This window comes from Tamandua tetradactyla, chromosome 4, assembly GCF_023851605.1.
Source record: "Tamandua tetradactyla isolate mTamTet1 chromosome 4, mTamTet1.pri, whole genome shotgun sequence".
Taxonomy (NCBI): domain Eukaryota; kingdom Metazoa; phylum Chordata; class Mammalia; order Pilosa; family Myrmecophagidae; genus Tamandua; species Tamandua tetradactyla.
The window spans coordinates 63,610,515-63,623,771 of NC_135330.1; the positions used below are offsets into that span (position 1 = coordinate 63,610,515).

Consider the following 13,257-nt stretch of genomic DNA (forward strand, 5'->3'; position numbering starts at 1 on the left):
GGATCTTCCAGGTGGATAGTGAAGTCACCAAGAGTGATGGAGAAGAAGAGAGCAAGCCTGGTACTAGAGTTCACAGTGACAGTAAATGAAGAGGAATGATCTGGGGGAAAGAAATAGACCACCCAGAAGGGTAGTATAAGGTAAAGTCCACTGACATGAATTTAGGACTTGGGGGATTTAAATACGGAGGGAGGAAAAGTGGTTTGGAAGTGGCAATGAGGAACAAGGAAGATACATGACCCCACTTGTAAGGTACAGATGTATTCTCAGGGGCATGCGGTAGAAACAGTGCTGTCAGGGAGAAATTCAAGTTTCAGATGGGTAGGAGATGAAAGAATAATTCCAGGAGAAAGTGGAGAACATGGGAGAGTCTGTGGGCTACACAGTGTCTAGAGGGCAGGACAAGGATTTGAGAGGCAGGAATTTGTAAGATATTGGATTGATTAATAGAGGTACAGGGATGTGCATAGGAATTAGAGGGCAACAAAATGAATGTAAGGAAACCAGAAGTAAGAATTAACAAAGATTAAAGTAGATATTTCTAAAAAGGGAAAATGATGGAATGAATGAATAAGATGAACTATTAGCTCATCTAACTGAAGAAAAAAGAGAGAAAGGCAAATACATAAAACAAGAAATAAAAGGAAATAAACCACAGACATAGAGGAAATTATAAGAATCATGAGACTGCCTTGTTCAGGTTGATGCAAATAAATTTGAGCACATGGATGAAATTAATAATATTTTAAGGAAAACATAATTTACGATATTGACTTCTATCATCATAAAAGAGATACAGAAATTTGTCAAAGAGCTACTTTTTCATAAAGGACCAAACCCAGATGCTTTCACAGAGGAAATCCTTAAAGAACAGATAATTCCAATATTATTTAAACTGTTGCAGAGGATAAAACATGTAGAAAACTTCTAACGTCTCTTTATAAAGCATATATAATAGTAATACCAAAGTTGGTGTTCTAGTTTGCTAGCTGCCAGAATGCAAGATACTGGAAACAAAATGGCTTTTAAAAAGGGGAATTTAATAAGTTGCTAGTGTACAGTTCTAAGGCCGAGAAAATGTCCCAATTAAACAAGTCTATAGAAATGTCCAATCACAGGCATCCAGGGAAAGATACCTTGATTCAAGAAGAATGATGAAGTTCAGGGTTTCTCTCTCAAGTAAGAAGGCACACAGCAAACACAGGGCTTCTCTCTTGGCTGGAAGGGCACATGGCGAACAAGGCATCATCTGCTAGCTTTCTCTCCTGGCTTCCTGTTTCATGAAGCTCCCCAGGAGGCGTTTTCCTTCTTCATCTCCAAAGGTCACTGGCTGGTGGACTCTGCTTCGTGGCACTACAGCATGCTCTACTCCGAATCTCTTTCATTCTCCAAAATGTTCCCTCTTTTACAGGACTCCAGAAACTAATCAAGACCCACCCAAACAAGTGGAGGCACATTTCCCCCAATCCAGTTTAACAAACACTCTTGATTGGGTTACATCTCCAGGGACATGATCTAATTACAGATTCAAATGTACAGTATTGAATAGGGATTATTCTGCCTTTACGAAATGGGATTTAGATTAAAACATGGCTTTTCTAGGGGACATACATCCTTTCAAACCATCACAGTTGGGTATTAATTCTGTTTCTATTTCTGGACTCTGTTCCGTTCCATGTATCTATTTGTATATCTTTATAACAGTATCACCATACTGTCTTGCTTACTGTAGAGAACTCTTGAAATAAAGTAGTGTTAATCTTCCAGCTTTGTTTTCTCATAGTTGTTTTGGATATTCTAAGTCCTTTGCATTTCGATGCAGGACCAGACTTATGTGTAGGTAAAAAAACGAAATAAAATATTAAGAAACAAAATCCAGTAGTAGCTGAAAAGACTAGCATAAAATGACCAAATTGGGTCATTCCAAGTGGAATAATATATTCCATAACCCAAATATTTGGTCACTTTAGTAACACAGGGATTCATAATATTTTGGATTATTTAATATATTATTCCACTTGGAATGGATATAGTGTGGTTCTTATGCCTTCTTGCCCTATCTCTGGACAACATTTCCTTTCTTCCTTCACCAGTTTCTTCCCTTTGCAGTTCTTTTGACCTCTTTTTTCTCCATGTAGCTCTATGTTGCACCCATTTACTCCCTGCTCCCATTGTTTTGTCTTTATTCTTTTATCTCTTTATACTTCATCCTATTTCTGCCTCCACACCTCTGCTGTTTGTTTTTCTGTGACTGCTCTTGTGTTCTTCCATTTCCTACTGTTAGTGAATGAATTTGGGACTCATCCTTTAGTCCTTCGGGCCACTTAGGTCCTGTGGTCTTACTGTCTTTTGTCTTCATAAACCAGGGAGGGTAAAATGCAATTAGATTGTGTGTTCCCTCGAGCTGAGGACTCTAAGAGCTTTGATGGTTATTGATGGGACTGACTGTTAATAGACATCTCATAAAAGGTCAAGAATTAATGAATGAAGATTCAGGTAAACAGAGGGAAAGATGGAACTTTGCTTTCCCCGATAGCCATAAAAGCCACAGGGCTGGATCTGAGGACTGGCCCCTGGTATGTGGATCCCTCAGTCCAGTGTTCCTCCCAGACCTCTGCTCTTCAGCTAGAATGGAAATTTCTTCATTCCCAGGAGTGGGAACCAGAACGGAGAGGAGCTGGGAGACTACAGAAGAAATCTCAGCTCCTTGCTTTCTCCAGGATAGCGCCATTCAAGGCCAGCTTTCCCTGAGGGTAAAGCTCATTTTACCTCACTGGAAAACCATCCAAACACATTCATGAGTTCACATTTCAAAACTGCTTTATTACCAAAACAAACAAAAGAAGAATGGCATTTAAATTAAATAAATTACACAAATATCTCGAGAGTCCCGGTCCTACCCGGAACCACATCAAAACAGGTCAGTTTCACTAAGAACATTCAAAAGTATTGAAATTCTGGATTATTTCGCTACCTCGTCCCCTCTTCTTGCCTCAATCACATCCAGAAGAGTAGTCTGTGTGAATCTGTTATTTCCAAAGTATTCCAACAGTGGAGTTTTCTTCAGTGTTTCCCCTCTGCCCTGTGCATTTCCAATCTTACCTAAACAGTGGGCTTTGTGAGTATTTACACCCTTAGATATGTTGCAGGGTCTCTTCCAAGCCCTGAGCAACTCCAGGGCATGGCAAATCACAAGGTCCTTCAGTTTTAGGGCTGGCCTGGGCTTAAAGGCCACTTCATCAAGTCCTTAAGGGGCCTAAACACTTGCCTCAAAAGGGGCCTCTGACTTGGGATGTCCTGAGGCTCTGTGACCTTCCCCAGACTCCTGGGCCTCAACTGGACTTTGAAGGAGGTGGAGTAGGGGAGGGTGAGTTGTCATTGGCTAAGGTTCTTGTCCTACTGGAATTTGGCACTTTGGGTGCTGGGCAGTGGTGAATCCCAGATAACATTGTCTTCCGCCTTCCAAGTTTTGAGCTCCATTGGCAGCCAGATGGCATAATGAATTCACAGAGAAGCAAATGCTCTCCAGCCAAGAATGTGTTGGCTTTTCGCCAGCACCCACTTTTTTAACTCTTAGAAGACTTGCTAGCTGACTGACTGACTCAACACAGAGACATACAAAGCCAGTGAGACTGAAGTTAGGAACTGGGGCATTTTCTAGGCTGGGCCAGCCCAACCTGTTGGGACAGGGGACATTTAGTTGAAGGAGCTTGGGAGAAACAGTTGGGGAGAGGCCAGAAGGTTTTCTGTGCACTTCCGTGGAAATTTGTACAAAACACTTGCACATGGAACCTATTTATTTTCAAGTCAACTGTGGGGTTTCCTCTAGCTACCTCCAGATATGTGGGGAACTTTAACCCCTTATTCTCATATTTCCTAGAAGGAGATGGCTTCAGGTCCTGAGCTTGTTTGGGAATCCCTGTGGAGGATGATCTAACTTGGACCAGCCCTTTTCCATGTTCTGCACCCAGTTAGGACCTCAGCTAGTTCCTGGGGGGTGATCTGTTGGCTGGCTGAAGCTGCTCATCATGGTTCTAACCCACAAACTGATAAGAGAGTTACAATAATTAGCTCTTTGCCAGATGAAGAAGGAAAGGCAGATTCCCCAAGGAGAGGAGGCATCTCCCTGACCAGCCTTAAGGTTGGGGGGGACAGTCAGGACCTGGCTCCTATCAGTTTGCTCTGGTTGGCACTTGCAGTGCCTCTCTCACTGAGCCTCAGGTATAAAAAGGGATTCCCAGTAGCCTTTGTGCAGAGTAACTGCCATCTGTTGCTAGGTTACCAGAGGATTCTGCCCACTTTTTGGGTTCCTACCAGCCTCGGGTAGAAGGGAACAGCCCCTGAAGGCAGGGGGAGTGATAATGTTTCACGAGGCTGACACAACTGCCTTGGTGGGGCTGCCTCTGGGGAGGGAGTGCTGGTGGTTTTGAGGGTCCTGGCTGTTCTGCAGGCTCGAGTCTGAGGTGCTGAGTAGCAGTGACAGTCTTGGAAGCCTTGGGATGAAGAGGAAGGGGATATAGCCACCAAGACACCAATGCTGGCTTGTGGGGAGCACCTGGTTCCAGGGGGTGCAGAGCTGCCAGGGACAGAGTTTGGCAGCTAGAGGGGGCAAGTTACAAAATCCTAATGAATTCATCCTTGCACCAGGTGGCAGCCTGACACCTCTGGCCCAAGGACACCTCTGAAGTGTCTGCTCCACGTTAGCACAGTTGCACTTTCCCTCCTGCTCGTGGCTCACTCTCAAGTCCTGAAGTCAAGGGGTCCTGCCAGCTGCCACGGGCAGGCCTGGGTGGGTGGGGTGGAGTGAGTGGGAGGCTCACTTCTTGCTGGTCAGGGCCCTGAAGGTGAGAGGAGGAGTGAAGAGGTGGGCTCCCAAGCCTGGTTCCAAAAGAGCAAGTTGTCCACGCTGCTGCTCCCTAGAGAGCCCAGGAGGGGTGCAGGGGTAGAGGCCAAGGGGTGGAGGAGGGTAGACAGGAGCCGAAGTCCTGGAGGATGTGCTCTCCACTGCCTGCCACTTGCTGTGATTCTGGGCATATCCTTCACGGAAACCCCAGGAGCCAAGCACTCTGGAGGCAGCCTGGGAACCAGCCAGGCCCTCACAGGGCAGTCAGAGTCTCTGAGTGAAACATGCTTCCGAACATCTCCTGCGGGCGCCGTGGAAAGGAAAGGGGAGGGAAGGCAGAGCGTTAGACCTGTTGAGTTCAGAGTAGCTGCCAGCCAAGAGGTGGCCTTTTGGACCACAGGCCAGAAAGACATAACGTGTGTGTGTACGTGAGTGTGTGAATGAGCATATGTGCGTGTGAGTGTGATAGTGTGTATAAATGTGTGATAATGTGAATGTGTTTGTGTGTGTGCATGTATGTAAGAGCAGGGAAAAGGCAGAGCAGGTATAGAGGTGAACCAGTAGAGCGGTGACTTAAGAAGCTTAAAATTTAATTTTTGTTTGCCTTGAGTGTGCCGTATGACCTCTCATATGCCTCTTTCCTCTTTCAGCTTCAATTTCTTCATCAGGTAAAATGGGAGGGTGGGACTAGAAAAGTTCTAACGTCCTTTCTCTGATAAGATATTTTGACCCTATCCAGGATTGTTGGAATATGCTGGAAATTCCAAGCAGGCACATAAACCAATCTCACAAATCTCCAGTTCTATTTTCTAATGTCTCCCACCTGCCACAAGCATCCTCATAGACATATTCAGAGGACCAGAGAACTCTAAAAAAAAAAATGGGGAGAGGCACAAGAAGAGATGTTATTTCTAAAGCCAGATTTCGTTAAATTTAGTCATCTGGGTTTCTTTTAATTCAGGGTATTGGGTTAGTGCTCATTTTCATGTCAGGACCATAGAGCCCTAAAGGAAGAGTAACCTCTCATATGTGCATAGCTTTGAGTTCTTGAGGCCTGTCCACATGCAATAATAATTCATTTGAACCCCTAGAATTCATCTCAAACTTTGGTTTGGTTTGCTTACGGGTGTGTGACTACCTTATTAGACAAGCTGTAGGTACTCCATAGATACTGTTAAGGAAAGACCAAACGAATCTGCTACTAATTGTGTGAGGAAGGTAGGGCAGGTATTACCATTATTTCCCTTATTTTACAAATGAGAAAAACTGGGGCTCAATGGAGGAATGTGGCATGTCAGAAGTCATGTGGTTGATGAGTTGGAGAGTCAAGAATAGATCCTAGCTCTCAAAGAGAGATCCAGTGTCTCTCCTCGGGAGTGAGAGGTATTAACACCTGCTAGTAAAGAATGTGCTATAACTTCCCATTGCAGACTCTAAAAATCGCATTGACATGCAAAGCTAAGGTGAACTATAAAGAGTGTCCACTTCAGAGCCATGTAACTGTCCTATTGAAGAGTCAGTGTTAATGTCTTAAATGGGTATGTTAGCAACTAATTGCACAAAATCTGTGATTGGCTAGATCGTTAGAGTCTGAGGCAAAACTTCAACTTGCTTTTTGCACTGAAGGCTTTAACTTTGCCATTAAAATATACATTAAAGTTTTAAAGAATCATTCCTGAGAGGAAATAATTCAACCTTCCTTGTTCTTCTGCTCTTGTGTGCAGTAACAGTCGCATTTGCAGCTACTAAGCGCTACAGTCCTCTTATTTTTAAATTAATTTCCAAATCAAGAGATCATAAAAAGCAAATGATTTGTGTAATTTGAATGTTCACAGAGTTCTGCCTACCATACATGGAAATGTATATCAGATAATTAAAGGTTTGTTGATATAAAACGGTGGTTAAAAAAACTCAAGTGTGTCCACGTGTTTCTTACAGGCGTACCTGAAACTAGGGAATGTTTGACGCGCTGCTGTTCCCTTCTGTGGCATATAAGTTGCGGTTAGCTTATGTCACTTGGAAATTTGGTACTATTTTATTGTCATGCTTGAAAACGTGGGGGAACAGAATATCTTGTCTCTTGTTTTTTAAATAAGTGAAACTTTGGGAGTTTGGGAATATAAAGTTTGTAAAGCTAGTTTTGTCAAAAGAAAAGGTGCCCCCTAGAAAGAAAAAAAAAAGATCTGCTAGTAAAAGAAAGATGAGAATGAAACTTCGTTGCCTTGGAGGTGACTGCCCGGGCCTGGGGGCAGAGAACCCTCTGAACACCTTGTGTCCAAGAACCTTCCTCCCCCCAGCCCCCACTCCCTCCATCGCTCAGCTCACCTGCTCCAAGTCCCAGTAGCTGGGGCTCTCCTCCTCAGAATCGTAGGAAAGCTCAGGGTCATCTGGAGCCTGGGTGGAGGGAAACCAGTGGAGAATGAGCTCCAGCGGCCGGGGGAACAAAGTCAGGTGCACGGTGGCAGGAAGAAGGGCTGACAGCACCCGGTGGCTATCGCGTTTTCCAATGCCTCACCTGCCTCACAAAGATAGCACAGCTGTGCTCAGGGTCTGCCCTCCTTTACAAGGCCTTTTAGAGGCATGGAATGTTTACCCAGCTTATAAGGACTAGCTGCCTGCCCCTGGGGAATTCATTTCCCCTCTCTGGAAATCTATTTCCCCATCTGTGATCTGTAAAAGTAGAATAACCAAATTTACTTTGCTGGCCTTCTACTTTACTATGCTGCTGAAAAGGCGTATATGTGTGTGTGCGTTTATATATACATATACACACATACATGCATAAAGTGTGTATATATAATTTATGTATAAGAGTATTTTGTGAACTGAAACAATTAGAAAATATCATGCAATAATAAATGATCAGGATTCTTCCAGAAGCTCCCTCTCTTTGCTCCATGGACAAGGTTCATGAAGTGGGAAAACCCATTGCTCTCTCACAGTTTCCTCCAAGTGTGGCGGGCAGGAGCCAAGGCCCCATGTTTTCCTGCGCAGTCTTTCAGCACTGAGGACAGATGGCTTCACCTTCACCAGTCGCTCAAAGCAAAGAGCAAATCATTGCTCTAGAGCCAGAAAAGCCCTAAGAGAATTTTTTTTTTTTTTTGACCAAGGGCTGGGGCATAAACAAAATCTTGGGAAGTCAAGGGCAGGACCATGGGGCTTGGGCAGCAGCTGGCAGGGCTAAGGCAGGGACCTCCTTGGAGAGGGCTTTTTCAGGTTCCTCAGTTTTTTGACCTCTTATAGAAGATGTTATTTGAATCTCATTTGCATACCCTCTACTGCACTAGTAAATTAAATGTCAAGAAGCTGGGACAAAATTCAGACCCAGTCACTTCACTGACCCCAGCCTAAACTCTTCAAGCTCTGTTAAGTTAAAATAAACAGGCTCTTTCCGTTCCCTTCCCCAACCCCCTGTTAGAGAAAGTGAAGGAGCAAGGGGGTCAGCTATTCCAGACACTAGGCAGAATGTAACCTGCTTTGGTTGTTCCTGAGGTCGGGAAGTAAATTAATAATGATACAGGATGTTCCAATATACAAAGTGCTTTCAAGTGATATCCGAGATATCCTCGTCATTTAATCCTAAAACAAAGACAGAAACCGAAAAATCCTGTGAAGTAGGTAATAATAGTTTTCAGCGCCCATTCTACAGATAGGGAAACTGAGATTCAGAAAAGTTAAATTACTGAACCAGAGTTGGAACTCAGACCCTCTCCTGCGTTCCTTCTTATGTGCCATTGTCCTGCTGTCTCATTGCCCTGCGAGCCTAGGTTCTCACCCCTTGGAAGTCGCGTCCTGCATCCACTTCTCTGGCGTTTGCCTGAGCAAAGAGGACGGCGTCGTGCACACTGAGGAAGACATGGCTGCGCTCCAGACCCCCGTCCTCAAAGACGCCTCCATGGCTAATGTCATTGTATACCTGGGCTGGAAAGAGGAAAAGACCACCTTCAGGAAGATGACAGCCACATGGGGTGGGGGTGGGGGGCGGGATGAGCAGACAGAGCAGGCAGCGAAGGAGAGAAAGTCCCGAGGATGCTCTAGCTGCGTCTGCCGGCAAGCAGCATTGCAATCTCAGTTCTGGGCAGCAGAGGGCGACATGAGTCTGAGGGTGCTGAACCTTCCGCACCGGGCAACAGGAAGTAGTTCGATTCAGAGAACGTTGGGAGACGGAAAGGCTAGAAGGCCCCAGGGGGGCTGCTGCCAATTCTGTTCCCGAAAGTTATCCAGACCTTTCCTGCCACCTCCAATGTGTGGCAGAGCCCTTACTCTCACCAAATCCTAGAGATGGTTTCCCGAGGGAATGACTAAAGCGAGAGGGAGGAATTCCACTGATTCTAACTCTGGAATGCATGCAGAGTAGGTCATTGCCGGTCCAGGACTGCGCTCCCTAAGCAGAGCCCCCACAGAGCCTGGGACATGCTCAGGCCAGTTCTCAAGTTGGGCAACCCAGCTGGCTGGATCTAGAGGATCAGAACCTCTAGTGGAAGCTGGGTGTGTGTTACGGGACCCTTAACATTCTCTTGTGTAGCTTTATGTGCTCACTGTCTCCATGGCTGCACCCTTTGCATCCACACTAATGGGGTGAGTGCACAGTGCTCTGTGGACACATTCTTAGGCTGTGTACATGCACCCTTTGGAGACCGTGCATATAAAAATGAGGGTCTGGGTGTTCCTTAAGTAAGGTGCCTGTGTGCTCTATGCTTATAGAGAGATCCATGGGCCTTCAGATTTGGAGAGGACTCCCAAATCCATCTAGTCAGCCCCCTCCTTTTATGTAGGAAGAAACGGATCTCTAGACAAAGTAACTTGGTGGAGGTTCCTTGACAAATTGGAATCCCAGCTGTTCTTTCCCAAGTTCATACCACACCCACCCTGTCCACACACACTCTGCTATTGGGACCCCTAGGAGAGTGACACAATCTGGCCTCAGTCTGCCCTGACTGGTGTCTGAAGCTCTCGTGAGCAGGGAATGAGACGTTTGGGAACTGTTTGAGTGCACTTAGTCCCCTCCTCCAGCCACTACCTGTCCCCGCCCCACACCCTTGCCAGCATTTCAGTCCCCTGAACTGTCCACCTTCTCTTACCATGAATGTTCACCAAGAAGACCCTCACGCCAATCTTCTCGTAGGTGGAGCTCAGCTAGAAATGTTGGAGAGGGTTTGGAGGTAGGGAGACAAGAGGGAAGGAATGTTCTAAGTGAGTCTCAAAAGCGATTCACAAAATGTACTTCAGCAGGGAAGCCGAACAAATAAGCACCCCTGAGAGCCTTGGCAGCCCAGGATAAAAATAGAACAAAAGCACACCACTTTTCCCTGGAGTGTTGGCCGAGGGCTTCTCTGAAAAATGGAAATGTGGCTCTGCCAGTGTGGCAATGTGGTTCCTTCCTACAGGGCCAGATCTTTTCTTTCAGTACCCGATTCCCAGACCCTACCTTTTCCCCAGTTCTGTGGCTTTAGGCAAAAGCCACAGGGGAGGACCGAGGTTCAGAGGCGCTAGGGCTTCAGTCAGGGCTGGCCTGAATTCCAGTCCAGGCTAGGGAAGCTGGCTGAGGCCCAAGGATGGAGGATTGGAGCCTCTTCCCCTGTTTCCCCTTGGCTGCCTCTTTCTGAACCAACTCTGAGGTTAGCTGACTCCTCGCAGAGAGTGGCCACTGATAAGTTATCAGATGGATTAATTTATTCAAGGTGTCCCGTGGGCTGCCTGTTTGGCCTGAGGGTGTGGGGAACTGATATTATTTCTTCTTTTCTCGGTTGGCTGGAACCGGCTGACTGCTAGAGTGTCAAGGTCAGGTTAGGAAGGAAGTAGACCACAAGCTAGGGGCCATGCCGGACTCTACTCAGAGGCCTCTGGGGTGGGTTCTCGGCAGCCTGAGGGGAAACGTGTGATGGCTTCTGCTGGAGTAGGACTGTGGGGTGTGATGCTTTGGTCCCCTTTCCAGAGACTCCTTCTTGGGCTGTTCCGCCCTGCTCTGCAGAAAGCATTCCATCCTGGTCACGGAAAGGAGGGATCCTAAGGAAACTTCAGCCTCCTTGGTGGGCTCAGTTTGGGGAAATGGGGGCCCCAAGAAAGGGCAGTGAAGGGGAGTAGGAGTGGGCTCACACCCCCTCTCCCTGAGGGCCTCACCTTGGCCAGGGCCTTGATGCCCATCAGGTCCACAAAGCTGACCCCACTCATGTCGAGGATGAGGGTGTGGAAGGTGACGAAGGGTGGGACGCTGGCCAGGGTGTTGCTGGGTTCACCTGTGGACTCAGCAGAGGCAGGTGGCTCACAATGGGTGGCTGAGGAGGTGTCAGGGCTGAAGGTGATGTAGGACACGCTGGCGCCGTTGGCAGGTGTCTGGTTGTTGTTGGGGTCAGTGGGTGAGGTGCTCTCAAAGTCCTGCTGGAGCTCCTGCAGGGAGATGGTCTAGAGGGATGGGATTGGGGGTGTGAAGGCAGGACTCATCTCGCTGATGAAGCCGGGACCAGGAGAGTGGAGGGGGAGAACTGAAGTTGGTGGTGGGCAATCAAGGGCCCGAGAACCCCACAGGAAAGGCCGCTCCCAAAGCCCCTTCCTTACACAGGGCCTGTAAGTTGGGGAGGAGCCTTCCAAGAGAAGTACTAAAGCCAGTGCACTCTCTTCCAGGAGGAAGCCCCTGTGGAAATAACTGAGCATCTTTTTGCTTTTGTCCATGTCATGGGAACTCCCATGCCCATGCCAGCTTTTTTTTTTTTTTTTTTCTGGGAGCCCCGGTCAACTCACTATTGCCCCCCATCCAATGTTGTTCAGAGTCCGCGGGCAATGCCCTTTTTTAGCCAGAAAATGAGGAGAGGTTATGGGAGTTTCTTGGTTATCCTGGGAACTGGCAACCCCTCACCCATGGAGAAGATTGCCCAGTGGCCATCAGGCTGCTGGGAGGTGGGGCACCAGGGGACAAGATCAGAACGTACGGGAGCAGGACATGAGGGCTGTTTCTAGATTCAGTTTACCTTGGTCTTCATGAATAGAGACTTCCTCCGTTGTGTGGGCATCTTTATTCCCATATCATGCTTCTTAAGGTATTTTTGCTTGGCCAGCAATACTTTCTGGGGGTCTACACCTGTCTGTAGGGAGAGAAGCAACAAAGTTTTCAATCCATCCTCTTTGGAGGAGGCATGCTCTTGGCTCCCTGACCCTTTCTGCCCCCGTCTTCTGGCCTGGATCTCTGTTCAGCTCCTCTGGTCACCAGAGGATTGGGCCTTACCTTGGTGATGACCTTTCTCCTGAAGATCTCTGAATTAGCAAAGTAGAGAGGGGAGCAATAAGTGACGATCTTGATCCCATGGATTTCCTGGACCTACAGCAGGAGGATTGAGCTTAGGTGGCAGGCATGTCTTTATGGGCAGAGAAAGAGAGAAGGCCATAAGCATGGATTACCCACCCTATTGTAGGTTTTGGGATTCACATAAATGTCAGTGTCCATGATCTGGGCCAGAGCATGGCCATTTCGACTGCATGAAGAATGAAAAAGAAAAACATAAGAGAATGCTCATAGCACATGGACCTGGAAGAATGCTTGGGGCTGGAGGCTGGAGCCAGAAGCAAGGAAGGAGAGGGCCCCTTCCTCGTGCCCTGGCTTGTTTTGTTTATCTTTCCATACTGCAGGCATATGCCTGGTGGCCCGGGGTGGGGCTCTAACTAGAGGGTGACATGTAAGCCCTTGACACAGCTCAGAGAAGAGGGGTGGAAGTACACAAGCTTTGGTGGCCCTGAAGTCACCATGCCTGGCTCTGAGTTCTCCAAGAAGGGTTTCCCCAATGTTTGGCATCTTCCCAGCCCTGGCCCAGACCCCTCCCCCATCCCAGCCTGAACTGTTTCATCTTGTTCTAGGAGGACATAGTATCTGCCCTGTGGCCCAGTATTCTCCTGGCATGGGGCTTCTATTTGTTCAGAGGTTCTGGCAGTGCCTTTGGGAGGACTTTGAGTCTTGCCCATCTGTTCTTCCCCCACTTTCTCTGCGCCCTCCCCCACCCCCCTCCATAACCTCCACGTCACAATGACTTCTTCAGGGTATGGGAAGTCATATGGCCCAACCAATGCCTAAGTCACAGCTGGGTTAGGCTGTCCTCAGGTCTGGAAGCACTTCCGGTGCCAAGCCTAGAAGGAGTAAGGGTGCAGTGGGCCGGTCAGGTGAGTGTTACTTACAACTGGGTCTGGAAGATCACAACCAGCATGGAGAAGGCAACACCCACAGCCACGCCATATGGCAGGCTCAGGAAGAAGGAGGAGAGGAAGCTCACCACCCAGACACACTGTGAGGAGAGAGGTGTCAAAAGCAGGCCTGGGGTGAAAACCCCCTCTTTCAGGAAGTCTTCCTGGATCAAGCCATTCTCTGCTTGCACAGCCTTAGATCCACCCTTTCCTTTTTATTGCATTTTTGTGATGGTTTATGTATTTTT

The 13,257-nt window shown here is 47.3% G+C and overlaps 1 protein-coding gene across 4 annotated transcripts in view; it reads right to left on the reverse strand.

The window, feature by feature from the left end:
* Nucleotides 1-2,802: 2,802 nt before the first annotated feature.
* The window catches only part of SLC26A9 (solute carrier family 26 member 9), a 28,530-nt gene continuing 18,075 nt past the window's right edge, over nt 2,803-13,257 (reverse strand). For 2 of the 4 annotated variants that reach the window (XM_077157584.1, XM_077157586.1), the window contains 9 exons: nt 13,004-13,110; nt 12,240-12,309; nt 12,063-12,155; nt 11,809-11,922; nt 10,964-11,245; nt 9,925-9,979; nt 8,619-8,764; nt 7,169-7,237; nt 2,803-5,144 (listed from right to left, as the gene is read on the reverse strand). In XM_077157584.1, the coding sequence (XP_077013699.1) occupies nt 5,097-5,144; nt 7,169-7,237; nt 8,619-8,764; nt 9,925-9,979; nt 10,964-11,245; nt 11,809-11,922; nt 12,063-12,155; nt 12,240-12,309; nt 13,004-13,110 (984 nt within the window). In that variant the 3' untranslated portion in view covers nt 2,803-5,096. The other 2 variants (XM_077157585.1, XR_013174265.1) reach the window with 2 other exon arrangements.